General features: G+C 32.3%; 2 protein-coding genes across 2 annotated transcripts in view; one reads left to right on the top strand and one right to left on the bottom strand.

Moving 5' to 3' along the window:
* The window catches only part of LOC144845472 (uncharacterized), a 63405-nt gene that overhangs the window by 24212 nt on the left and 12777 nt on the right, over positions 1-26416 (top strand). The window lies entirely within an intron of this gene.
* The window catches only part of LOC144845412 (SWI/SNF-related matrix-associated actin-dependent regulator of chromatin subfamily A member 2-like), a 29921-nt gene continuing 7977 nt past the window's right edge, over positions 4473-26416 (bottom strand). The window contains exons 11-28 of the mRNA XM_078702721.1: positions 26170-26252; positions 25457-25580; positions 25011-25174; positions 24167-24344; positions 23797-23925; positions 23293-23406; positions 22647-22760; positions 20528-20635; positions 19633-19719; positions 18396-18585; positions 17813-18000; positions 17380-17610; positions 16310-16606; positions 15570-15820; positions 14536-14743; positions 11342-11495; positions 9265-9434; positions 4473-7528 (exon numbers count right to left, since the gene is read on the bottom strand). Of these exons, the coding sequence (XP_078558847.1) occupies positions 7424-7528; positions 9265-9434; positions 11342-11495; positions 14536-14743; positions 15570-15820; positions 16310-16606; positions 17380-17610; positions 17813-18000; positions 18396-18585; positions 19633-19719; positions 20528-20635; positions 22647-22760; positions 23293-23406; positions 23797-23925; positions 24167-24344; positions 25011-25174; positions 25457-25580; positions 26170-26252 (2895 nt within the window). The 3' untranslated portion in view covers positions 4473-7423. The remainder of the gene's footprint in view (positions 7529-9264; positions 9435-11341; positions 11496-14535; positions 14744-15569; positions 15821-16309; positions 16607-17379; positions 17611-17812; positions 18001-18395; positions 18586-19632; positions 19720-20527; positions 20636-22646; positions 22761-23292; positions 23407-23796; positions 23926-24166; positions 24345-25010; positions 25175-25456; positions 25581-26169; positions 26253-26416) is intronic.

The raw sequence follows: 26416 nt of genomic DNA, 5'->3' as shown, positions 1-26416 counted from the left end.
ATAAGGGCGTATCAGTTTGATCTCTGGCAGAGCCATATATATGGCTCTGATCTCTGGTGCGCGTGCGTACAATTGAGGGACTAGTGCTGTTCCGTCGTACCACGCCGAGAATGTTAAAGAGTCGCTATCCAATCGGGTTTGAACAATACCATGAAAGCCCCAGTGGTCTAATGGTTAGGACATCTTCATATCAAGCAGGAGGTCCGAGTTCGAATCTCGGTTGGGGCGACTTTTTCTCATTCTCACAGATTTCCTCATCTTATCGTTTCAAATTATATATTTAGTTTAGAATTTATTCTGTGCCTGTGATGTATATATATATATATAAATATATATAACTCCAAAGGCAAATTACTGAAAAAATGACAATGCTGTGGGTATCAGTGGCTGGATCTCAATGGAGATACAAAAAAAAAGCGAAAAGCTAAATCAAAACGATGAAGTAAAACAGCCAGAAAAGTTAGCAGAGCTATCGGGCAACACTAGCCCTTCAGTGCAAGTATATATATATATATATATAAATAAAAGAAATAAGGTCATGACAAAAACAGTTTGAAGGTCAGGTTTGAATACAATGATAATAAATGATTTTAAGTTTTATACGAAAAGTTGAGAGAGAGGAAGAGTTAACACTACTGGTATATAATTTATTCCAAAGGTCCAGAAACATAAATAAATTGGGAAGAACTTGTTAATCTTACAAAAAGAATAGTTAACTGAAACAAATTGTAAAATGGGGTTCTGAGCCATGAAATAGGTTTCCTATCTTTTAAATTGATATTATAGTTTATGTGGGCCCGAGTACCGAGTCCTCCCCCTCCCTTTCACTCGTGGTTCATCCATCCGTCTATACGGTTATTTCGCCCACAATCTGTTTTGAACTTCGTACAATCCTCGTGTTTAACAAAATATTATGAAATGTTGTATAAACACAACTTTTATACCTACACCTTTTTCAATTAATCACTAAAACGTGACTTTTATCGACATGTTTGGTGTGTTTATATCATATAAGCCTGGGCATGTAGGTAGTTACAAGAAACGACGTGGTCGTAAACGCTATCGGAAATTAATTTTTAAATAACCTTTCTTCACCATTAAGATAAAATATGGTATATTATCGTCCTCAAACTGAAAACTTAGGAAATTCGGATTTACTTTTATAAAATAACACATTAATTCTATAACCAATTACTATATTCCCTGATTAAATAGCTCTTTTACCATTTGATGATAAAATTATTTTAGCAATGAATATTGATTGGTCATGTTGATTACTGTATACAGTAATAACGATTGTTCCTCACACCCAGTGATCGTTAAATAACTTACATAAATAATTATAATTGTATAACTTTGCCTTCTGGCGGTAATTGTTATGTATCGATTAATAAATAAGAATATGAAATAAGTTCATAGAATACAGTATGCAAACACATTTTATTATTTATTATTAATTATCTTTTTTATTTATCTAATTTAATTCATATTCTAATTATTTAATTTCTTATCTAATTTAATAATTATCTAATTATTATTTATTTATTATTTATTATCTTATGACGAATTGACAATTCCATAGTGAACGAGACATAGTAAAGATGCACTGCATTTAGGCTTACTATAATGCCTAATAATAGTCAGATGCTCGTTGCTGATGGGAACCGCAATCTTAGCCATAATATCGTCGGGTTGATGGCTCTTCGACTATACTAAGCCTTCTGGCTCGTGCGAACGTTGAGTAACCCAGTGTATATTTCTCAAGATATTTATTCCTTATTGTTCTTTATAGTTTTCCGTTTCTTTTAAACTACATTTTTATTCTATATGTAGGCTACTGTATGGCCGTAACTTCCAACTTAAGATAATTAAAAGTGAATAATTGGCAAAACAATTCCTACACGCTGCCATTATACTATATTACACGCATGTCACTATCCTTTACTGTCAATGATAAAAACAAATCCTATCTCGAAAAATAAAACAATTGTCTTATAGCTTAATTAAATAAATGAGCTATCGAGCCATTTGCCTGTGTGTAGCAATAGTTCAGTGAACGATGGGCTTACAAAAAATCCGTACACGAATGTCACTGCTGATGAGACTCATCGTTCTGTATTTGCATTTTGTTGGAGGAAACTACTATATTGCAATAACGTGTCTTGCAAAAGATTTACAGTTTTCGTTTAGTGCATAAACAGATCAAAAATACACTTTATATCCAATGTATGACGGTGGCGGTGTGTTTTGTTTTCATTAACCTTTTGTAGGCGTCATAATGTCTTTTATTTTATAGCGGTATTCACCTAAAAACTAAAAAAAGCAATTTATTATTTTCAACAATGGTGAGTTACGGTGAGTTATGTCATTCAATCATCATTAGTAATCTTACAAACAATAGAAGAAAGAGGCTTCTTGTCTCATGTAAGATTTCAAAGAAAGAATAACAAACACACAGGAGAAAACAATAATGTGCAGTACATAATGTATCTCATTAAAATGCATTCGACCATCATTAAGTATCGTACAAACAGATTAATGACCTCAAAGAAACAATGACAAACACAGAAGAAAACAATAAATATTTTTTTTCCAATAATGTCCCAGCCGCCGACAAACGTACTCACTAATCAATTCTTTATCCATGGACCTGTAAATTTATAGGTCCATGCTTTATCTATTACACACTATTCGCCAAACATATTCACCATAGAGGAAGATTTTTTTGACAATGATAAATTGACAGCCACAACGAAAACATCGTTTTTCGAAAAATTCTTACAGACTCTGCCTGTATACATCTCATAGGTTCTCTTCTCCAATACGTACTTTGGGGTTTGCGCTTGCCCAGTCCAAGTTTCCAAATACCCATTTTTTCAGCCTTAGTAAACTAAAGGTTCCGCGTGATACAGTTTCCTAATGATTCCGTCATCTTGAATATAACTGCCGATATCTTACAAACATAATTGAAAACGGCTTCTTGTCTTATGAAAGATCACAAAGAAAGAATAAACACAAATAAGAGAAACATTGAAGTACACATTGAAGTAGGCCCTACATTTCTTACTAACATTAATTTAAAAGCATTCAACCACCAATAGGCTATTATTATTAATTGTAATTGTATAAGATTTAAATTTGTATCCGTTTTCGTCGACAGGACCACAATGCAAAACAAGTTTATTTCTACTTGATTGTGTATAATCCTGTATAAATATGTTGTTAAATAAATAAATAGGTATATTACACTAGAAGAAAATAGGAGTCTTGTCTCATGCGTAGAAAGAAAAACATAGCCTACGTGTACACACAATATGCAGTACATTAACGTACTGAAAATTTAATGTATTTTTGTATAGTGCTTTCTGATAAATAAATCAGCTCGTGGTAATTATTTTCGTTCTATACCCAAAAGGTATACTGTAATTACTTCTCCAATAACATATATAAACTGCTTTAGATGAAGGTATCTCAACAATTAATCATAGCGAAAGAGTTGTTTAGATACAGTTCATGATTTTAACCATCAACATACAGTGTCTGAATTTCGAACATATACTCGACTAATGATGTTCTTCGGTGTATTTTAAACTGGTGAATTGTGGTCAATAATAACTTGAACATTAGAGTAGAATGAATATTTAAAATCGCAGTAAGACGACGGAAGATGTTAATAATTATATAAACTTTCCTGCGAAACGAAGGTAATATATGCCCCGATTAAGGAGACAATTTGTTGGGTTCCAAGGGTATACACCTTAATAGGGGTTTTACTGTGTTGGTAATAAGTCCTAAACCAATAAACAGAATAAATGTTGTCTGTTTATAATATACATTCCTTTTCTTGTTAGAACAGAAAGGAACCACCTCATACACCAGATCAATAAACTAAAGAAAACTGAAGTAGGGTTTTAAACGAAGTGTTAAATTTTGGTCAAGAAGTAAAATCCAAAATCAATGTACTGTACTAAAGGGGTACGGTTCTCGGAACACAACTACTATATCCATAAGTAAAAACTCACAAAGGGCGGATTCCAGCTACCATAGTAATCTCACCTACAAGGCCTAGTAGGAATTCTATTAGTTGTAATACTTTATTGGTTTATTAACCTGATAAGGATTAATAATCACTCTACGGCTTAGTTCATGTTAATGCCACTGAACACGACTATGAACAAAAAGAGGTGTTGGGGTGGGGGTGAATGCTGTTGAGTGACGCAGATGATTGTAATGGCTTGTTAAGCTGTACCTCTGTGGAATATTAAAGTTTAATTGAAAATAAGTAATTTATGGTTCTGTTTTTTGATTAATAATTGTGATGACAAGGGTGTTACGACGATAAACTCACTATGACGGAATTGATCTTTCAAGTTAAGAAGATGATGGAAACGAGATGGTTACAACAAAATACAAATGTCTCAGTGGTGTCAACGTTATAAGCAGTTTGACAAGAAATAATGAACAACATCACGTACAGTAATCGTATTTATTAATATAGCGAAAATACATGACAGTTCACATTGAGTTTATATACTGGCACAGCAGAAAATAATATAATATGCATGCACATGGCACCATTATTCCTAGCGGTGATCGCCATCGATACATTCAAATTAAAGTATTAAATTAATTAACATAATGAATATCGCTTGAATGATAATTAGTATCGTTTGGAAGTAATGTTCGTTCAGACAATTATGAACATAATTGTTCCATGTATTAAATATATTATTCTTCGAACAGTATACTAAATAGTTCAGTCGCATTATAAATTCTCATCAATTAATTGACAGAATAGTGTTCTCGTAGTTCGCTCAGAATGTGAAGTATACGTGCTGTTTTATTGGAGTTGTTCATTACATTGTTTAATGATTGTGCAATGAATCATATTGTTTGTATGAACCACACTACGTACATCTACTCTTACTACGTGCTTTAAACAACAATTTGATCTAAACCTACACAAACAAGCAGAAAACTTGGATATTTACAATAAAGCGATGACAAAACAAATCTGAGCTATACCATGTTATTGTCGGACAAGACTAAGAAGCAGGATTACAGCCGTAGCTAGGGAAATAGTAGATCATATTATTCCTCTACAATACCTCTCACGAAATGACTGAAACAGACATACATCTTACATACAGTCAATGTTCTAAATAAACAAATCTAAGACAAACTCTATGGGTAATTAAAGAAATACAAATAAAGTAGTAAATGATACATAAACAATCGCAGACGATGTAACAGTAAGCTTCTCGGAGCATGAGGATTTCTCCGCAATTAGACTAAGCAATTATTATATTATCAACTTTTACAACGCTAACTATGGTTTATGTTTATAACAATAATTACAAATTATGTAAATTTAACCCACAAGTTATCTAGAAAGTTCATGCGTATAATTGTTTATAAACAAATGACTGACTAGTCATAAGTGAATTGGGCAATTAATTTAGGAAATGACAACTTAGCGCAATACTTTGTATTGTTTACATAAATGTGTTGTCAAATTAATAATCATAAAACATCATTCCGACACACATTTTTGTTCAAAATTCTAGAAAAAAAACCCTCACTGTTTTGTGATTACTATCACAATACAGTAGAACCTCTATTAAGGGGACACCTTCAAGCCCCGAAAATTAATAGGGATGTCCATCGAATAGGTGTTGGTGGGCCATAGTGGTGAAACATATATTACCCTTCGTTTCACAGGAAAGTTTCTCCTCAAAGGCGAGCGGTAACAGTAATAAAAGAACCTATTATTTAATTATTATTATTCCTTATGACCATTTACACACAAAGCGCGGAGCAGACGGGCGGTTTCCACTCAGGATAGATACAAATTACTCGTGTGTGTAAATTGTGTGTCTCTGAATAGGTGTGTCCCACTACTCTATTTTAAATAATGATTTTATGTACAAAATCAACTTGGGTGAATGGGTGTGTTCACTTGAGCCTACAATGACAAGTTTTGATTTGATATGAACATGTAATTAATTGTAATGTACCTATATGTTTGATTTATGCTGCCTTACATATTATTGGCGATAAACAGAAGCCAGTTTAAGCTTATTTCAGGAATAATTAACAATGCTAGTTTAATTCAAGGACTTTACAGCATTTACAGCTGAGAACAAACAAGACATTTTAACATATGTTACAAATTCATTGTCTCAAGTATCAATTCAAATAATGCTGGATAGATACTAAACACCATTAGCCTATTTAAATATATCTTTAAAAATCAAACTGCATGAAAAAGATTAATATCACTGGCTGTTTCTAAGCAGGTATAAATAGGTGATCTGACTCTGTACTTAACGTACAGTACCATCATTAACATTCATGCATGATCATTATATGCAGCACAAAAAAATTAAGATTAAATATCTATGTGATACCGTGCTATAGACACTATATTCCATTTCCAATTTATATATCCATGTTACTGAATAAATAGATAAATTATTCAATAAAAAAAATACATGTTATATATTAGTTTTTTTAGGTACTATATTACTATGTTTCATTCACACAATACAACGCTACAATGTAATTCATGAAATATGACCTTGAAAATTGTTGAAATAAATTTGATATCGAATTTGATATCAAGCTATTGAAAAATTTGTTCGAATGAAAAGAAAACACAAGCATTAATATAGATCCACATATTTGTTGGAAAACATAGGTTAATACAAAAGTTGAGGACTACTTACGAACAGTACAATAGCAATCATGTATTGTAATTGTTTAACAGTGTAGTTTGGCAATTGAGTTGGGTATATACAGTAACCGGATACCTACTATAATAGTGAAATATGTATTGACTTTTTAATATGATAGCTGGAAATAAAACCTTTGTGTAATAGGATAGTATTATGTTAAGTAAGTTGTATGTAAATGAATAGAATAACATTTTTTATACACCAGGTATGAGGTGTTTTAATGGGGCTGTAAAGAAAAGCTTCAACTTCCATCCCTATATTTTGTTTTTACTTTCATAAACTTAATGATACTATTGATAGATTGTGGGAAAAAATGCGTTACAAGTACTATCTCACAAGGGAACAGAAATGGAATACTATGATTCACACTTCTTCTGCACCAATAATGAAGATTGTGTTCTAATAATAAAACACCATGAATTTACTATGATTCACACTCTTTCCACACCAACAATGAAGCTTTTTTATGTTTTAGTGTATAAACTAGAATATAAGTAAGTAATGTAAGTGTTATCACGTTTAAATCAGAAACATATCAATGAAATAAAATCTGTCTATGATAAGTAGGTTTTGAGATGTATAGCCACGTTAGAGAACTATCACTATATAAGGAAACAAGACAAAACAAAACTTCACAATTGGACTAATTCTACTGCTATACAGGTTGTTGAATTGTGCTAAAGAGCTTAACGTTTTTTTTGCAACAAAGCCGGAGATGCTCCTCGCGACACAGGTCGGGATGATGATGGTGTATCACAATTTTCATCATCACTTTCAGCGCTGGACTGCTCCTGTAAAAAAAACAAAATTTTCAACTAATTGAAAATAAATAATTCATAATATAGATATAGTCTCTGATGTTAATGGACATATTAGTGACGGTTTTTACATGATATATGTGGATATTAATTATGTGTAAATTGAAATATGACGCATAAAAACATTAAATCTATCTATTTATAAATAATGTAATACAAACACATTGAAAGAACGAACACCATGAAATATTAGCTAATAAATTACAATGTAAGTACATTGATTAATTTCTGTACATTGATTTAGTATTTATAATCCATAATGATCTTTATTTTAGAACAAACATAGAAAAGTTCAAATTGCATTTTAACATTGAATAAAAAGCAAAGGAAACAATCTAGCATGTTAGTCTCTGTCTACACTATCAAACTGAAAAACTAAAAAAAAAAGCGTGATGTGCCCAAATATGGTAGTGTATGTTCAAATATGGTAGTGGTATGTTCAGATATGGTAGTGATATGTTCAGATATGGTAGTGATATGACATTATCATGTCTATATATGGGCTCACCACATTTTTTTGTCACATAAAGTTTGATAGTGTAGACAGAGCTTAAGGAAGCAATCAGTTCACATTGTAATGCTTTCATTATTAACTCCGCCAAAATGGCAAGAGGTTATGTAGTTAATCACATGTGTGTTTGTTTAAAAATAAAAGGTCCACAGCATGAATCTCAACTGTGAGAGGCTGGAAACATAACCATTACACCAAACTCACATTAAAAACGTTGTAGTACACACACAAAAATAAATTGTATGTAGTGGAATTTTACAATAGGCGGCGGTATGCACTCTTTCTAGTTTATAATGTTTGTTTTTCATACACAACATAAACAAATTCAAAATACAACATGTGTAAAGCACTATCTACACTATCAAACTTTATGTGACAAAAAAGTGTGATGTACCCAAATATGGTAGTGATATGCTTAAATATGGTAGTGACATGACATCATCATGTCCATATATGGGCACATCATATTTTCACATAACGTTTAATAAGGTAGACAGAGCTTAATTGAATGGACAAAAAAATAACAATAAATATGAAATCACTCATTTTATGAGACGTTGATGAATTGTGTTACGCAGAGCATGATGAATGACATTATGATAGCTGGACATAATTTACGTCATCCACTAAGAACATTGCTAAATAAATACGGATGTGAACATGTTTTGTTTACGTATTGTTAAATAAACAAATTAGAAACAAAAAATAGAGAATAGAATTCATGATGGGAGGAAAACAAATCAATTTTGTTTGTCTTGTCTTTAGCTTAAAATTTAAGAAATTCTTTTTTTTAAATTACTTTAGAAGAGACTCTATAATAAGGAAACCCATTTTTTTATTTTATTAATTCAAGGGGTGTCAAGGGGTCACATCACACACATACACAAAAATTAATCCAAAACAATTTGTTAAAAATATATAGTGTTTCCAACTTTCAAATGAATAATAATAATAATATAATATTGAACGTTAAGAAAGTGCTCTTTACCAGCACAAAATAATAATTATTAAAATTATTATTATTAAAATAGGTGAGTTTTCAGAGATTTGAATTGAAAAGGGGATAGAGTGTAACATATGGAACGAGGAAATGAAACTCTAAATCAACCAGTAGCCCATTGTACATGCAAATTAATTGAGTTGCAATGCAAGTTTGTTTGTGCTTGAACTGGTGTAGAAGCAACTTGACTTAACATACCTTTTCTGCTTCGCTTTGGTGAAGTGGTGTGGCTGTATCATCTGATACTTCGTCATCATCACTGACAACCGCTTTTCTAGGGCGCCCTCGTTTTGCTCCTGGCTTCTTAACTTTAGGTTTGGCTTTACCTCCATCTTTACCTAGTTTAATCTTCATCTTCACTGAACGGCCTTTTTTGAAAAATATGTAATATAAGTATAATTCTAATCATAGCTAAAACTAAAATACCAGTATAAAGATTAACTACATATTATACTAGTATTAAATATTTCTTATATTATAATAGATGTATATTTTGATCGTGAATAGAGGAGAGTGGTACTATAGAGCACCTCTTCTATTCTATATATGTTTTAAAACTACAGGCAACCGCTTTCAAAGGACACGCCTATTTTTAATTGTATGTTAACGTCAAATTGTATTTTTGTGAGGGTCTCTAATGATCAGCTTGGCTGGATGGGCCACCTTCATACAATTTTGCTTAAATAAATAAATAAAGGGACACTTGTTGGGTTCTGAAGGTGTCCTCTTAGCAGGGGTTCTAATTAAAAAAGAAAACTATTCCAATTCAAAAGTATTATGTACTTGTATGTTACTAACCGACCTACGGTAGAACCGCTATCACATCCCCTCAATAAAGATGTTTCAAAAGAGGGATTCTACTGTAGTTTTGCGTCAGTTAATGTTAGTTAGATGTTTTTCCAAATCATATGTAATTGTACCCAATAGTCAGTACATTTAAAAAATACTTGGAAAAATTCCAATCATGTAATGAGCTTTTAATTCACACCTGTTATGAGGTACTGTATAGGTTAATCTAAACATGCTGGTGATCATCTAGATCTGGCAGGTGTATTTCACAAAAAAAAAAAACAATTCTGGCTGAAAATATTAAAAAATAATGTATACAATGTATTCCCCATTCCAACGTTGTGACACACACACACTATCTAATTTATTTTTACATGCTTATTACTGTCATGTAAATGGGACATCAAAATATTCATAAATTCGAAAGAAAAAAATCCAATTATATAACATAATGTGTCACTGCGTTTTATATCTGATAGTAGCTTTTAATATAAATGCTACCTGTAAATTGAGATATGAAATGAGATAAACTTAACTTGCTTAGATCATGCAATATTTTCATTTATTTCTACCGTTCCATCAGACTAATGAATGATGTATAATTTGTGACTTTTTTATCTGTATACTATTATGATGTTCTTTGATGTTTAGTATTTATTTCCTTTTTCATATTTTAAAGTAAAGTGTTTAATATTATAGTGTTCTTAGATATTGTTTTTTTAATATTTGTATGTACTATACTATGAAATACACTAAACAATGTTCCTATTGAGAAAGAAATAAAGTGATTTGATTTTAATATGTTTCCACATTTAAAATTTTTTTTTGGGAGGAAATAACAAAGTCGCTCATAATATAATATTCTATCTATATACCTGACATATATATCAGGTATTTAGAATCTAACATCATAAACTATATTTATTTTCATAGTTTATGTTCAAATCCAACAACCATCTGTTTATCTGGGTCTCTGTAAATAATTCTAAATTGTATTGTATGCCCAACCATATAAAAGAACAACCCTGTTTTGATCTGGGTCTAGCATTTTAATTTAATTTGCATTTTATAGGAAGGAATACCATTAGTAATGCCTCTCATCTTGCGACACTTTCCACTACAGTATGTCATGGGCACAATTTTATCTGTATTTTTTTATTTTAACTTTTTTAACTAATTTTGTGAATGTGAATTTCAAACCATGTACATATTTTACTGTTTGACGTGAATGAATACTGAAATGTTTTTTTTGTGCTTTATCTGTTTTTCTAGTTCATTTTTAGCTTTCAGAAAGAATTTATCGGTGTTTAACATTAAATATTTTACATTCATATTGTATGCTCAACCCTAGAATAACCATATTATGATCTGGTCTGTATTTCCGTCTACAGTTAGGGGAGAAAATCAGCACTGTGGTATCTGATAAAACTCTTAGAAAGTAGGAAACCTTCTGCCATTTTCCCTGTGACTGTCTATTACAACATACCTTCGGAATCTGAACCAGCCTGAGAATTGTCTTCGTCATCATCATCCTCTTCTACTTCGGTCTCACTAACCTCTCCTGGAAGCTTACCAGTTTCCTCTAGACACTGACGAGCACTCTTAAACACAGATTGCAGAACAAACGAATCCTCATATATCTAAGAGAAGAAAAAGCAACGCTTACAATGGTATATTCTAAAACATTCTAGTTAATACAGGTCCATTGCCATGGCAAGTGAAGGTAACTGAGCAAATTAAGATTAGGCCCTCCACGGATGCATGGCAGCCAGCTGAAAGAACTAATTCGTACATTTATCATTATTTTCTATTTTAGTATTTATAAATTTTGTGACTTAATTAATGCAATTTTTAATGATAAATAATAATAAAACAAGTTTGACGTAATATGATGGCGCTATACTTTGGTTCATTTAAATACCACCTGTATATAGCAGATGAACCTATTCAAACCTCAGGCTATTTGTGTTTTTAAATAATGCTTAAATAATGAATTTCCATTATAAACAGCTTAGATCATCCATCTTTAAAAGCTATTTAAATCATTCCAAACCCACAAGGAACGTTTCAATCTTAAATGATTAACTAAATGTAACAAATACATGTAACACACAAATCATCAGGAATATATTACAAAATAAATAAAAAACATTAACATTATGTAGTTATAGGAGACGATATCTAATGAGAATATGATGTGAAATTGTATCAACTTTCACCTTAAATACTTGAAGCAATGTATAATAATAATAATATCCATTACAAAATTGTTAATTTCTGTAATGCAATGTCTTTTTTTCAATATGTAGTATTATATACTGTTATGTAAAGGTAGTACAACATCTTAATTTGTTATGTATGTTTTTATGATAGAAAATAAAGATTGATTGTCAAGCTTAAATTTCCAATCTTAGAAAATGTTAACAACTTCAAGTGTTCGAACTATTAATCGCGAGTTCGAATTCAAAGCTTGTCGCATAGCTTGTATCATTAGGCAAGACAGTTTACTTACGTTTGCCTATCTCCACCCAGGTGTATTGGGTACCTGGTATAGGTCAAAACACAACTGCGCTGATTACTGGGAGAATGTTTCCAGAACTGTTTGATCCAAAAAAATGACTGGGGTAATAATGTGAAGGTCTTAGAGACTTTGTGCATTAAGCGCCATATAAGATTAACGTATTATTTTTATACAATTAAAATTAAACTAAATTTGTTTTAGGCGAGAAGCAGTAAATCGTATTGTTTCATCTTGTTCCAGTGTTAGGGGTCTAGAATTTCTTAACATATTGCAATGTTATTTTTATAGTTAACACCATATCAAACGTTCTCCACAATCGTGTAGAACTCATCGATGACAAATCATCGATTGACTTTGGTACTCTATTTTGATATACATTGCGAAATGTTTTACATATAAACCAAACTTTCATTCAACTTGTAATAATGGAACATTATTTGTTACAGAAATGGTACCAGGCCTGGCTACAAAATGATTATCCAGCTTATTAGTACAGTAAAATTATACTATAGTGTTGTTTCTTTGATGGTAACATAAGGTTTCTACATTTACAGTACTGTATAAATCCAACACGAAAATTACTGAAAAGGGGATCGGACAATGCTGTGGGTATATCAGTGGGTTTTCTCTCTCTCATTGGAGATGATATAATAAATAAGCAAAATTTTAAATAAAAACGCAAATAATCAGCCAGAAAGAGAGAAGTTCAAAACTTTCAAAAACTAGCCTTTCACATCAGGTATTAGGGTTATATTTTACTGTATGGTAGATAGTTTTTTAAGGGGGTTTTTAAAAGCTGATTCAATATTCTATACGTTATACTGTATTATGTGTGTAGTACTGGACGTAAGCAACAGTTGTTTTAAAGTTGTATATACTATATTTGCTATAATATTATTTATAAATCATTACTGGGTGATCATATTTAAAGCAATTTGTAATAATTAAAATACTTTGTATATTTGGCAAGTCTTATTTGTGGAAAATAACAAAATCATATTATTCATTACCAGACAGTAGTTCAATGTTATTGCACTGTTGTGTGTGTGGTGATATCTATTATATCTAGTATGTATAACAACCTTTACCTTAGTATCCTCCATGATGATTTAAATACATTTTGGCCAATGTTTATAATGACACTAACAATTACAACCAAGTTAGCTACAGGCCCGTAGCCAGGGGGTTTTTATGGTTCAGACGAACCCCTTTACATCAAACTCCCCTTAACCGTCTGCGAACCCCCATCCCTGACATGCCCAATATCTCACCATCGTCTCTGAAAATCCTCCAAATACGTGCACCACAGTACAAAAGGTTAATTCATAAATTGAAAAATTTGTAAACTCGTTCATGAATAACTCATACCTTCTTCCCTGTATGAGCGTACGTAGATTTTAAATTTGAAATTTTAGATATGTGTTTATCCACTTTGACTACCCACATGGTAAATATAATAACACTTGGTCAAGTATTTGTAAAGTTATTACTACATAAAAATTGGCCCAGACCTAAAAAAGGGCTATTTTTGCAGTAGGGGGGTACCTTTAAAGGGCTATTGCTAGAAATTGACCAGATATTTTGTGGTGAACTTTTGATATAGTGTGGATAACATATTTATTTCACAATATCAACTTTTAAAATGTAGACACCGAACGTCGGAATGAAATTCGTTTTCTTGCCTTTTTTGAGCTACTGCTTATGGCCTAATTGAAGTCTCTTTCAAATACATAAATATGTATATCCAAATCAATGGTTCTTGAAGTAGTCTCAGAATTAAAAAAAACACAAACAGCTCGATATTATTCTTCGAGGTATCCCCATTGTAAATCTGATCACTTTTACAACAATCATACAGTCAACTCATAATACCGGGCACCATTAGGCTGTCCTAAAATGCCTGGTGTTCTGGTATTCTGATTGTGTTTTTAATGGTAATTGTTACCTGCATTATGGGAGTATGTTTCCATAAATGTTTGGGTCTAAAAAAAAATTACTGGGGTAATAATGTGAAGCGCTTAGAAGCACTGTGCAACAAGCGCTATATAAAAAATGAATATTATTATTAAGTCTGGTCTGGTTTTGGAGAGTTTGCAATCTTCAGAGAGTCATGGTATTGGGAGAGTTGACTGTGTTAGAATACTGATGTAAACACCAACCTGCGAAGATTCCACATTGTAAATCTGAGCGTTCTCAAACATCAACATAACATCTTTTTCTAGGTCATCTAGGTTTCTATATCGATGGTTCTTGATACGATCTCGGATCTTACGGAAGTCCATTGCCCTTTTAATAGCCTCATAGTAATCCGGTAGTTCCTTCCTTGGAGGAAGGGTGAGGAATGGGTGTGAAAGTGGTCTCCCGGTACTGAAAGTGAAAATCATAAAATTAATTTTACAGTATAAAAAACACTTATATTGTTATTATAATATTTATAGTTATTAAGAAAATTGCATTTAAACCAGTTGGTAGTAATTAAAAGACACATAACGAATACACTCCATTGTTTAGAATAAAGCCCCAGAAAAGTCCAGGCCTTTTGTACATGTCGGATTCAAATGTCACACCCATGATAACGAGTTAATGACTAACAAGGGAAAATTAAGTGTATATAGGTATCTTGTAGGTACCGTAGAAACCACTACACAGTTAGTTTGTGTAATATACTTCCAACATTATTTATATGAAATTGAATTTCACAAGAAAATTCCCTTCATAAAGGCCTCCTTAACCCTAGAAAAAAGTAAATGTGACCTTTAGTGTATTAACCTAGTTTGTATGTAACTAAACAATCATACGTAAGTAATAATTCAAAAAAGTGTCAATGGGCAATTCATAAACCTATGAATAAAACACAGAATGAAGAGAGGTTTTGATTCTAATGACCAAATGAAAATAAATCTCCACAACTGTACTTAATTAAAAAAAAACGTTACATCCAATTTGCAATTCATCATGAACATAAGATAGCTTGGGAGAATGCAAATAAAATACCTATTTCTGCATTATTTAAAAAATAAAATATCATTGCTTTATTTATACACATTGATAGAGATTTGTTTCTAATGTCTCGTAAAACAGGTGACAATTCATTTACAATCAAGATCTCTACATTTTAATGACTCTACAGTTCCCAGGCCACAAAAAAGGGTACTGTTAAAAAAAACAACAAAAAAGAAATAAACTATCTTACGCATCCTTATATCGTGCAAGAGAAGCAATTAGCTTTTTCATTTGCTTGACCAGTTTTGGGGGATTTGGAGAGAGCTTCTCAACAGGAGGGCGACCTCGTTTTTTCTTCGGCTTGTCGTCCTTGGATCTAACAGGACTGTCATCCCTTGACTCATGGTCGTCGTCATCGTCATCACGTTTACGTTTTCTAGCCGGTTTCTTTGTCGATCGCTTCGTTTCTTCAACTTCGTCTAGATTACCATCTTCAATAGCCTAAAAAGAAAATCGTATTATTTTAACAACACAGAATATTTATAATTTTTAAATCGTGAAAAAAAAATTATAAAGTATTCACAAAATCTCTTAAATGCAAAATTGATGTGTTTATCATCAGGTAAAAGTCTCTATGTCAAATTTCATGTAAATCAAGCATAATCCCCAATACGATTTTTTATTTGATGTGTGCAAGGCTATATGCCATTAATAAAAACTGACTTTCCATAGTAACACTTGTAATTCTTCATCATGATAACAGCTTTATAATATGTTAATAAACTGACATGTCACCTTGAATATATTTGTAACATTTTGTTCATGTATCGTTAAAAACAATTTAATTAACTCTGAAGCTGTGATTAAATATTTAATAAAACACATTTTATTTTGATTCTGAACTTTACTCAATGCGATTGGCTTTCCTTCTTTATTATCAGTTATATTTAATGTTCATTTAAAAGTGAAAGTAATTTATTTGACACTCACTCTGATCCATTCCTTCTCGGTAAGGCCGTCGCTGTAATCAATATCTTTACGTTGCCTTGAACCTCTGCCAAACAACTTCTCCGTTTCCTCCTCACTTGTCAATCTCTCCACTTCCTTCTCGTCTTTCATTAACCAAGATGGCAGTTCGTCTTCCTCCATCAGGCGTGGCTTGCGGACAGAAGCCGTTGCTTCGTCTCGTCGTCTTTCAATATCCATCCGTTGATAGATCTCAAAGTCTTCTTCCGTTCTTGCTATCATCTGATTGACAGTTTCATCATCAGGAATCTCGTTCTCTTCCTTTAAGTCAATCAAATAAGTAATTCACATTAAATCTATCAACTGAATCCCTTAAGTAATTACTATTGTATTTGTTTAATATGCTGAGTACTTATAATATTTATCTATTCGGTTTAGAAATATAAACTACAAAAAACAGAGAGATGAAATGAATATCATTATGAAAATATAGAAATTTGAATATGGTATATAGTTTTTTTAAAATACTATCCAAAAAAAATAACATTAGAATTTGAATGTATTGTATTTTCAACTACTTACTGTACCTCCTGTTTATTTTAAATATTAAACTTGAGAGTCACTAAAGACAGCAAAAGCTGACATGCACAAGGCCCTCAAACACTTAGAATACAAGAACAGTACATACACATAGACAACAACAAAAGTTTTACAAAAAAAGAAAAAAATATAGACATACAGTGAATATCACTACCATATTTGGGCACATCACATTTTTTGTCACATTAAGTTTGATAATGTAGACAGAGCTTTAGGAAGCCATTTAATTAATGAGGACCCGTTGACAACCTAAGAGTGACAGATCTACAAGAAGGTACTTCATGGTTGGTTTGATCTGAGGTGAGTTGCATTGAGGAGTTGAAGCTTTTTAAAATGCCTTTCCAAGTAGGCAACCCAGTAACAGACAACGTATAATCATAACTTAAATTATACAGATACTTTTTTGGTAACAGTTTAGTACCATGTCATAACAGAAGGTATGTGAGAAAGCAGATTATTTTACTGTTACATGTACCATATTTGCATAAATTTACCTCAGCATTGTCAGCATTCTGTTCAATGATCCTCGCAAGATAAGCCCTACGCTGCGAGTTGGTTGATTTCTGATCAAAAAGGCCAGCTTGAATAACTTTCTTATCCATGTTCATCTTATACTGAGCGGCCGCCAGAATCTTTTCTTCCACCGACTGCACAGTCATCAATCTTAACACGCGTACTTCATTCTGCTGCCCAATTCGATGCGCTCGATCTTGCGCTTGCAAATCCTACGAATTCAAATATTTAACGCCTTTAGTAAAATACTAACAATGACATGTCATACAGCCATCATTTATAAAAAACTTTATGTTAAACTAATGTTTAACATACCATTTCTTGTATTATACTATACTATTATGCACTTTTCCAAGTTGATCACATGGGTCTCAAATTACTTAATCCTGGTCTGAAGAATAACAAGACTATTACCTGATGTGGATTCCAATCACTGTCAAAGATAATGACAGTGTCGGCAGCCTGGAGATTCAAGCCTAGGCCACCAGCTCTTGTACTCAAAAGGAAAATAAAGTAGGGGCTACCAGCCATGTTGAACACCTTCAACAGCTCTCCACGATCATCAGCCTTAGTTGTACCATCCAGACGTAGATATCGGAAACCTACAGTTAAATTAAATTCGTTAAAAACAAAAATTACAAGCAAAGACAGATATAAAAATATTGTAAAGCTCTGTCTACACTATCAAACTTTATGTGACAACAAAATGTGATGTGCACATATATGGACACAATGACATCATATCACTACCATGTTTGAGTACATAAAACTTTTTTTTCAAACTAGTTTGATAGTGTAGACAGAACTTAAGAATAGAGTTGAAATAGAGTGAACATATTATCCAATCAAATTTGAATATGTGCCAAGTTACATGAATCTGAATCTCAGGTGGGATTACTTTTCACACATGGGTGATTTTCTTGTATTACACATTTATTTTCAGCATTATATCAGTTTAGAATTCTTATTCCATTAAAAAGTAGTACTAATGCTGTACCTCTATAGGCAAAAAAATCCTCGAGGATGGTCATCAGGTTGGTCATCTGACAGAACAACAAGACTCTGTGTTTGGTTCGTTTCAGTTTTGGTAGAATTCTATCTAGCAACTCAAACTTGCCAGCAACACGATACAAATCAGGCCCTTGGATCACACTTCCAGTATGACCAATATGATCACAGTAGGACTCCTATAAAAAAAAGTTTTAAAATACATGAAAGTACCTGTCTATGTAATGTCATTTCTTATACTATTTTCATTATAATGAAATTGGTTTAAAAGGTAGATATCAATGTAGAATTGGATGTAATTGTTTTCTGCATAAAACTTTAAAAACAATATATTCAATTTTTTAAAGATATGTATAGAGTTCTGTGGTGTGACGTCATAACGTTAGAGGGCGCTGCATGGTTGCTAGCCAACCAAAAAATACTATATTGATTAACTGTATAGATCTGTATTTCTATCAAATTATGTATCTTAGCTTGATTTTTTTTAACTGAAACTGTAGTTGAAGAATAAATAGATCATTAAAAACAAATATTTAGTGATCTTTTGAAATTTTAGTTTGTTTTTATTGAAAATTATTAAGTTTCAAAATGACTACTTCAATAAACCTATTCCAAACCATTGGTGACCTGAGAGTCACTCAGGCAGGTTGAACGCATTTTTTGGTTGGCTAGCAACCACGCAGCGCCACCTACCGTCGTGACATCAGCACCACAGAACTCTAAGTGTTATTTTTCAAGCTTTAATCAATAGAATGTGTGTGACACTTTGTAATTGTTTTTTTTAATTTTCATTTATCTGTTTTTGTATATCTCAGAGCAAACATAATTTCTATTTATATTTTATAGGCAAATGACAATAAATGGAAGTAATTTTTCACTGATGAATGAATGAATGAAAACAATCTTTAGTACAGTGAAAAAGTAGTTGATTTGATTAATTTGCTTGATTGATCAAATGATCTATTGGTTATTGATCAATTGCTATATTATTTATTTAATCAATCACAATATACAGTATAACCTCTATTAAGGGGGCACCTTTGGAACTCAACAAGGTTTCCTCTTAATAGGGACTCTGAATGGGGATTGACCGTATGGTTAAAACATATATTTTCCTTTGTTTCACAGGAAAGTGGCACCTCAATCTGGTTGTAGCCTGAATATGTGTGTCACAAGAAGGGGTTTTGTAATTAGTACTGACGATTGACCTGAAAAGATTAACTTACCTCAATATGCTGGAACATAAAAGGATGATTGCAGATCTTGCGTAGCTGCATGATGGTGTTCATTAACAGTTTAGTGCCTCCTTTACCCTGCAGAAAATAGAGTGAAAAAACATAATAAATTTACTGCCACAAACATCTACACATACTAATAATAATGTTCAATTTAATAGTCACACAAGTCACAAAGTCACAAATCAGTTTATTTGATCCAAAAGAAAAAAAAATACAAAGCAAAAAATATACAAAAGGACCAGGGGGACTTCCATTAAGGCCAAAAGCCGCATGCATGGAAGCCACTCGAGCGCAATAGCGCAACATGCAGGTTGCCTCTAAGTCCTGAACTAGAAACAGATAATGTAAAATGCACAAAATGAATTAATGTTGAAAGTGCAAATTAAAAAGGTGGGACACCTTCAGGACCTAACAAAGTGTCACCTTAAGTTGGTTAGCTCTGTCTACACTATCAAACTACATCAAAGTATGTAATCTTTGGGATAAACGTAACGTACATTTAAGACAAGGAATGACCTGGTTTAATGTTTTTAAAGTAATATATATGTATTATTTTTACAAAACGTTACGTTTTTATATTGTGTTTTAAATCGTATTGTATCTATGTTTCTAAGCTCAGGAAAACAATATTCATGTATGAAATATTATGTGACAATAAATTGCATCTTGAATTTATCCATATATGGGCACATCACATACAGAGCTGTATAGGGAGATCCCTGACTAACGGTTGGCTTTATTGTTATTGTTCATTTCATAGGAAAGTGACCCTTAATAGGGGATGTCTGAAAGGAAGTGTTCTACTCTATATTCAGCAACAAAAAAGAAATGTATTTTCCATATATGGACAATAAGGAATCTTAACACTAGGCTGACAACTTACATGTTTTCCCTTCTCAGATCCATCGGTTAGGAGCACACCCTTGGCTTGCATGTGGCGATACAACAGACGTTGCAATGCTGACATGTCACACTTGATAATGTACTCAACCTAAACAAATAGAATGATACAAATATTTATAGTAAATAACCAGCAATATTTAAGATCTTTTATTTCCATAAATTACATTTACAGGTTTGCAGAATACAAAACTGAAATGATGATCTTTACTAACTTCCCAGTCTCTTTACTAAAGATTGATTTTTGCCTCGAACAAATTATTATCAGAATTCTACATTTAAAGACAATAAAAAATTTAAATACATACAAAAAAAAAAATTGCACTTTATATAACTCAAGTTTAATATCACATTCAATGAAAAAATTAATTAAAATAAAATATAAATCTCAAACAACTAAAATAGCCCAATTTTATATGAAAAACAGTAAAAATCTATTATACTGTTCAGGGATGTAGCTACAGAAATCTGAGGGTGGCTAAATCGGATCATTGACAGGGTTTTTTTGTGTGTGTGTGTGTGGGGGGGGGGGGGAAGAGATCGGGGTGGGGAAGCTCATTATTAACATTTTGTTAAATAACTATATTTTTGTTGTATGTGGCCTTGGCAGTATTCAGTAAACAAATAAAAATAGCCTCTTTTTAATTAAAGAATTTTATTCAATAATAGGCCTAGTATAACAATAGTAGGGGTCTAGTATTCACTTTATATTGTTGATGTTGTTAATAAATATCACAGCTTCACACACCTTACATGTCACCAATGCAGGATTTGCAAGAGTTGCAACTAGGCCTAATGTCATTGTTCTGAACGTACCAGGCCTATATGTACGAATCGTAGTCGGCAACGTACTACAAACAATGTTTACACACATTACACGTCGATCATAGGGTGGTTCGTAAAGTAATAAAGTTCACTGTCATCGCCTTTTTAGAAGCATGGACAATGCGCGCACACACACAATGTATTTTTTGCTAATTAAAATTCTACCGGTTAGCCTGATTTGGCCGGCCAGATGTTCGCCGACGAGACGACGGCGTGGGTCTCATTATTGACATAAGACTCAAACCTAAGAGGCTAGGCCTAGGCAGCCTACACTCAAAATGATTTAATCCTACCTTTAGGTTAGCGAATTATAAAAACACCGATGCCTAGGCTAGGAACATTAAGAAAATATATGCAAAATATCATTCTTTATTATATTATTATTATGTTAAGATTTAACATATGACATGTGTAAACAAAAAGGCCCGACCATAATTTGGAGTTTCGTGTCATGTGACACAAAATCTAGGTACTGTACATCTTTTGTTTAGCATGCATATGCTGCTGCATCATGCATCCACCGCCTTCACGCGCGTGGTGAGGTTATCGACTACAAATATGTGAAGTTGGGGTATGTCAACAACAGAGTATAGCGTTTCATTCCATGTGACCAAAAAATTTATGTCTGTATTAGTCTTCTCTGTCGGCAGTCCTTTTGAGCGATCGACTGAACGTTCTGATACTATATTTAGAATTAGTGGAAAATTAAATGAAGTTAAATATATCGGCAGAAACAGAATAATTTTGGGCGGGCAGATCGGTATCGTTTGATGCCTTGAAATTAGATTTAGACTGGGTGCGAGGCTTTTAGGTAGGGCGGGCCTGCCCAGCTACGCTCTGCACAATTACATCCCTGCTGTCCTAGTGAGAGTGAATTTTCATTCATGGCGAGTTGTATTTGACATTTTACAAACTAATATATTTCAATCAAAACGAACACATGTTCTATTCTAGCTACTGTGGATATAGTCAATATAAAATTCATTGAGTCTAGAATTTAAACTTTCAATACCTGTACAAACAATACCAGCACTAATTCATATTCATACTCTCTTACACAATATATATATTATAGATTAAAAATCTTAGACTTTATCTCAAATCCTTAGATGCACAAAACGCATTGCATGGGCCATAAGTGCATGGACACCTGGCTAGACTAGGTCTAGACCCAGTTACAGTAGGTCTACACTTTTAGATTAACAATAAGACATGTTTTTGAAAGAATAGTGATAAAAATATCAATGATTATTGATGCCATTATCTCAAATCCTTACCTTCTCTGGTAACTGACCCTCAACTTCCTTCTTTAAGCGACGTAGCAAGAACGGACGAAGGACTTTGTGAAGACGACGAATAATCAAAATAGTTTCTTCTTCATTTAGTTCAACCTTTGGAAAAAAGGTTATATGGTGATGAGTAAGTACTGAAATAGGTAGGCCTATTTCTATTCTATGCCACATACAATAGGTACTCTTTTCATAATGTTGCATGTTACTGTAATTATTTTGTTTCTTATAATTAATATTAGTAATGATTATTATCTAATACAGAATAACCAGTAAATAAAGGTTTGCAGAACACAATGTCAAAGGAAATACAGTAAAGTTGATGTCTTGAAGTTTCAATTATTATGCTACTACTACATACTCCCATCTTCAGGGGCGAAACTTTCTTAAAGCTCTGTCTACACTATCAAACTTTATGCGACAAAAAAATGTGATGTGCCCATATATGGACATGATGGTGTCATATCACTACCATATTTGGGCATATCACTATCATATTTCAGCACATCACACTATTTTTGTCAAACTAGTAGTTAGTAGTGTTAATTTGCCATTCAAATCTCTAAACAACTTGATAGTAACAAACAAGTATGTAAATAAACAAGCCATGTTATATTTGTGAAATATCACTAACCTTTTCACCTGTCATTGCAAAGGGTGCATTGAACCATTGATCAAATGTAGTACAAGATTTGAAGATACTCGGTAACAGGAAGTTCAAAAGAGCCCACAATTCTGGCAGTTTATTCTAAATATTTGAAAAAACAAATCTGGCACATAATAAAACAATACACTATGTCATATTTACATACAATCTACAAAACTGTACTGTGTGAATTCCAAGTTGGCATTTTCAATAATTTTATTTATTAATTTCCTCTCAAATAAGCAGAGCAACCTAATAGCATGAGTTAAACAGAAATTAGAAAACAATAAATATATTATGTACATTTTCAGGCATAGAGAAACTGCCCGTGATTTGCAAATTTGAGTAACAAAAACACAACACAATTATGAAAAATATCTGTAGTTTAAATACAAATGTTTGAGTGAGAGCTCATACGTGCTGGTACATAACTAGATCAGATGGTCACAAACATTTGATCTAAATGTTTTACGGTTACAATATTTCATTTACCTGTAGGGGTGTTCCAGTGAGAAGGATACGATGTGGAGCAATGTAATGGGTGTTCAGAACTTGAGTAAGCTTACAATGGTGATTTTTCATTCTGTGCCCTTCATCCACAATCATATATTTCCAACGTATCTAAATGTATTAGAAAATAGACAATATTCCAAGTAAAGTTCACTAATTTGTAATAATAGTACATTTTCTCTAGGTACTGTGTATACATTTTATTTATTTGTGTAAATCACTACACTGCATATAATACATATAATTATAATGCATATAATACATTATTCAATCAGAAATCTGATCCAGTTTTATCAGTTTTGCTGAATTTTACCTAGTTTTTTGGTACCTATATTACAAAATATTAAAATACCTTAGCTAGCATCGAACGGTCCTTCATTACATATTCATACGTGGTCAACAGTGCATTGAACTTGGTAGTTCTCAACTGTTGACCCAAGAGACGGCGATTAGTCGGCGAACCCTTGTATATAACCTTTATACAGGTTGGTGCCCATTTATCAAATTCCAAAGTCCAATTTGACAAAGTACTGCAAAAGAATCATATCAAATATTCTTAAATACTAAATTAAATACTTCTTAAAGATACATTGTCCCTCTGAAAAAATAATTTTATCCAATTTTTTTGTTGAATAAGCCATTTTGATGAAGTTATTCACTTTGACCAAAAATTGTATTGAAAAAAAATTATTATTTACCTGAAAAAACTGAAATGTAATGCAAAAAAATTGCCAAATTGGCTGCCAATTTAAGGTTTGTTTTGGCTTTTTGTATGTGAAAAAATGGTTTTTTTCTGCCGACATGATTTTATTATTCTTCATTTTTCATGTTTTTTTGGGAACAATACATCTTAAATGTTTTAAAAATCTAGCTCCTTCCTTGACATGTTAGTGTGCTTTCTATTATTAACCCTTTGAAGACGGGAGGTTTATTATACCCAAGTGACTGAGGCTAAATAAGGTATTTTTAATAGGTTTAGGAAAAATACAAAATATATCTTTATGACTGTAACTTTCTGCAATTGTTGGTTTTATTGTTATGTGAAATATTTCGGCCTTCCAAAAAATTTCATTTTTTTTTTGACCTAGGTAAAAGGTCAAATGCTCAAAAAGTGCAATTCAGTGACCCCAAAAAGTCGACAGTAAAATACCCTGTATGGGATACGGGCCACATCTCCAAAGAGTTAATAGACTTACGATAGGGGAACGATGATAAGAAATGGTCCATGGACACGTTTCTTTTCAATGAGATGACAACAAAGAGCAATTGTCTGGATTGTCTTGCCTAAGCCCATCTCATCAGCTAAGATACCGTTCAAGTTGTTATTGTATAAGGACACCATCCATTCCAGGCCCTTAATCTGAAAATAAAATAATTTGATTATATCAAATGGTCACATTGACTATATTATAGGTTATATTAGTAAAAAGGTTCATCCAAAAGAAAATTTACTTGAATATTATAGGTTATAGCAAAAAAGGTAAATTGGAACCCCTTATTTGGAACATCCATGTTCAGGGGACACCCCAATTAGGTGACAATCAGGTCACCTTCATAGGGGATCTATCTACAAATAAAACAATAATCAAAATAGCATAAAATTAGTATGCAAGTAATCCAAAATAATGTTGGTAGTAATTACCTGGTACTCTTTAAGTGTTCCATTTACCATCATTTCAGGTTGTGTATCTACTCTCTCAGAAACAGTGTGAGCACTAGTGTAGTAGTTACGTCCCTTGTACTCATCATCTTCCATTGGATTCTCCCTAAAAAATATCAACAAAAATGCACGATGAAAAAGAGCAGAATTTTGATTGCCATATTTTTTAATGGGCTAACCTTTAAAGCTCTGCCTAGCCTATCAAACTAGTTTGACAAAAAAAGTGTGATGTGCCCAAATATGTATATAGGTAAACATGTATATGTTATATACTTAAATATGGTTATGATATGACATCATCATGTTGATATGACATCATCATGTCCATATATGGGCACATCACATTTTGTTGTCACATAAAGTTTGATAGTGTAGCTTAACATTTGGTTCAAGGCAGTGAACTGAATAAAGTTTACTTTAGAACAAAAGGTGTGCTATGAAACAAATTAATTATTTGTATTTGGTTAGAATGTTATAATAATATAAGTAAAAAGTTGGACTGGACTGTAGAGGACTGGTCTATTAAAATCAGATCTGCATTATTAAATCAAACCAGTCCATCTTGACTATTAACTCATAAACATTCATTATTTAAATACAATGTTATGGATACACTTTTATATAGTCAAATATCAGTGTAATTATTCTTTAAGTTGCTAATAGGAATAAAAGTTTCAGTCAGTGGAAATACTTACGGCTCGTCACCATGGAACTCCTCTCTAACATGTTCTTGAATAATTTCTTCCTCTTCATCATCGCCGTCATCATCATCGTCATCCTATAAATCATATATTTCATCAGTTAAGCTCTGTCTACACTATAAAATTAGTTTGACAAAAAAATGTGTCCAAATATGGTAGCGATATGACATCATCGTGTCCATATACTGTATGTGCACATCACATTTTTTTTTGTCACATACAGTTTCATAGTGTAGACTTT

The sequence above is a fragment of the Antedon bifida genome, chromosome 6 (genome assembly GCF_963402885.1).
Source record: "Antedon bifida chromosome 6, ecAntBifi1.1, whole genome shotgun sequence".
Classification (NCBI taxonomy): domain Eukaryota; kingdom Metazoa; phylum Echinodermata; class Crinoidea; order Comatulida; family Antedonidae; genus Antedon; species Antedon bifida.
Note: the sequence above shows the minus strand (reverse complement) of the source record. Positions and strands in the feature narration are given on the sequence as shown.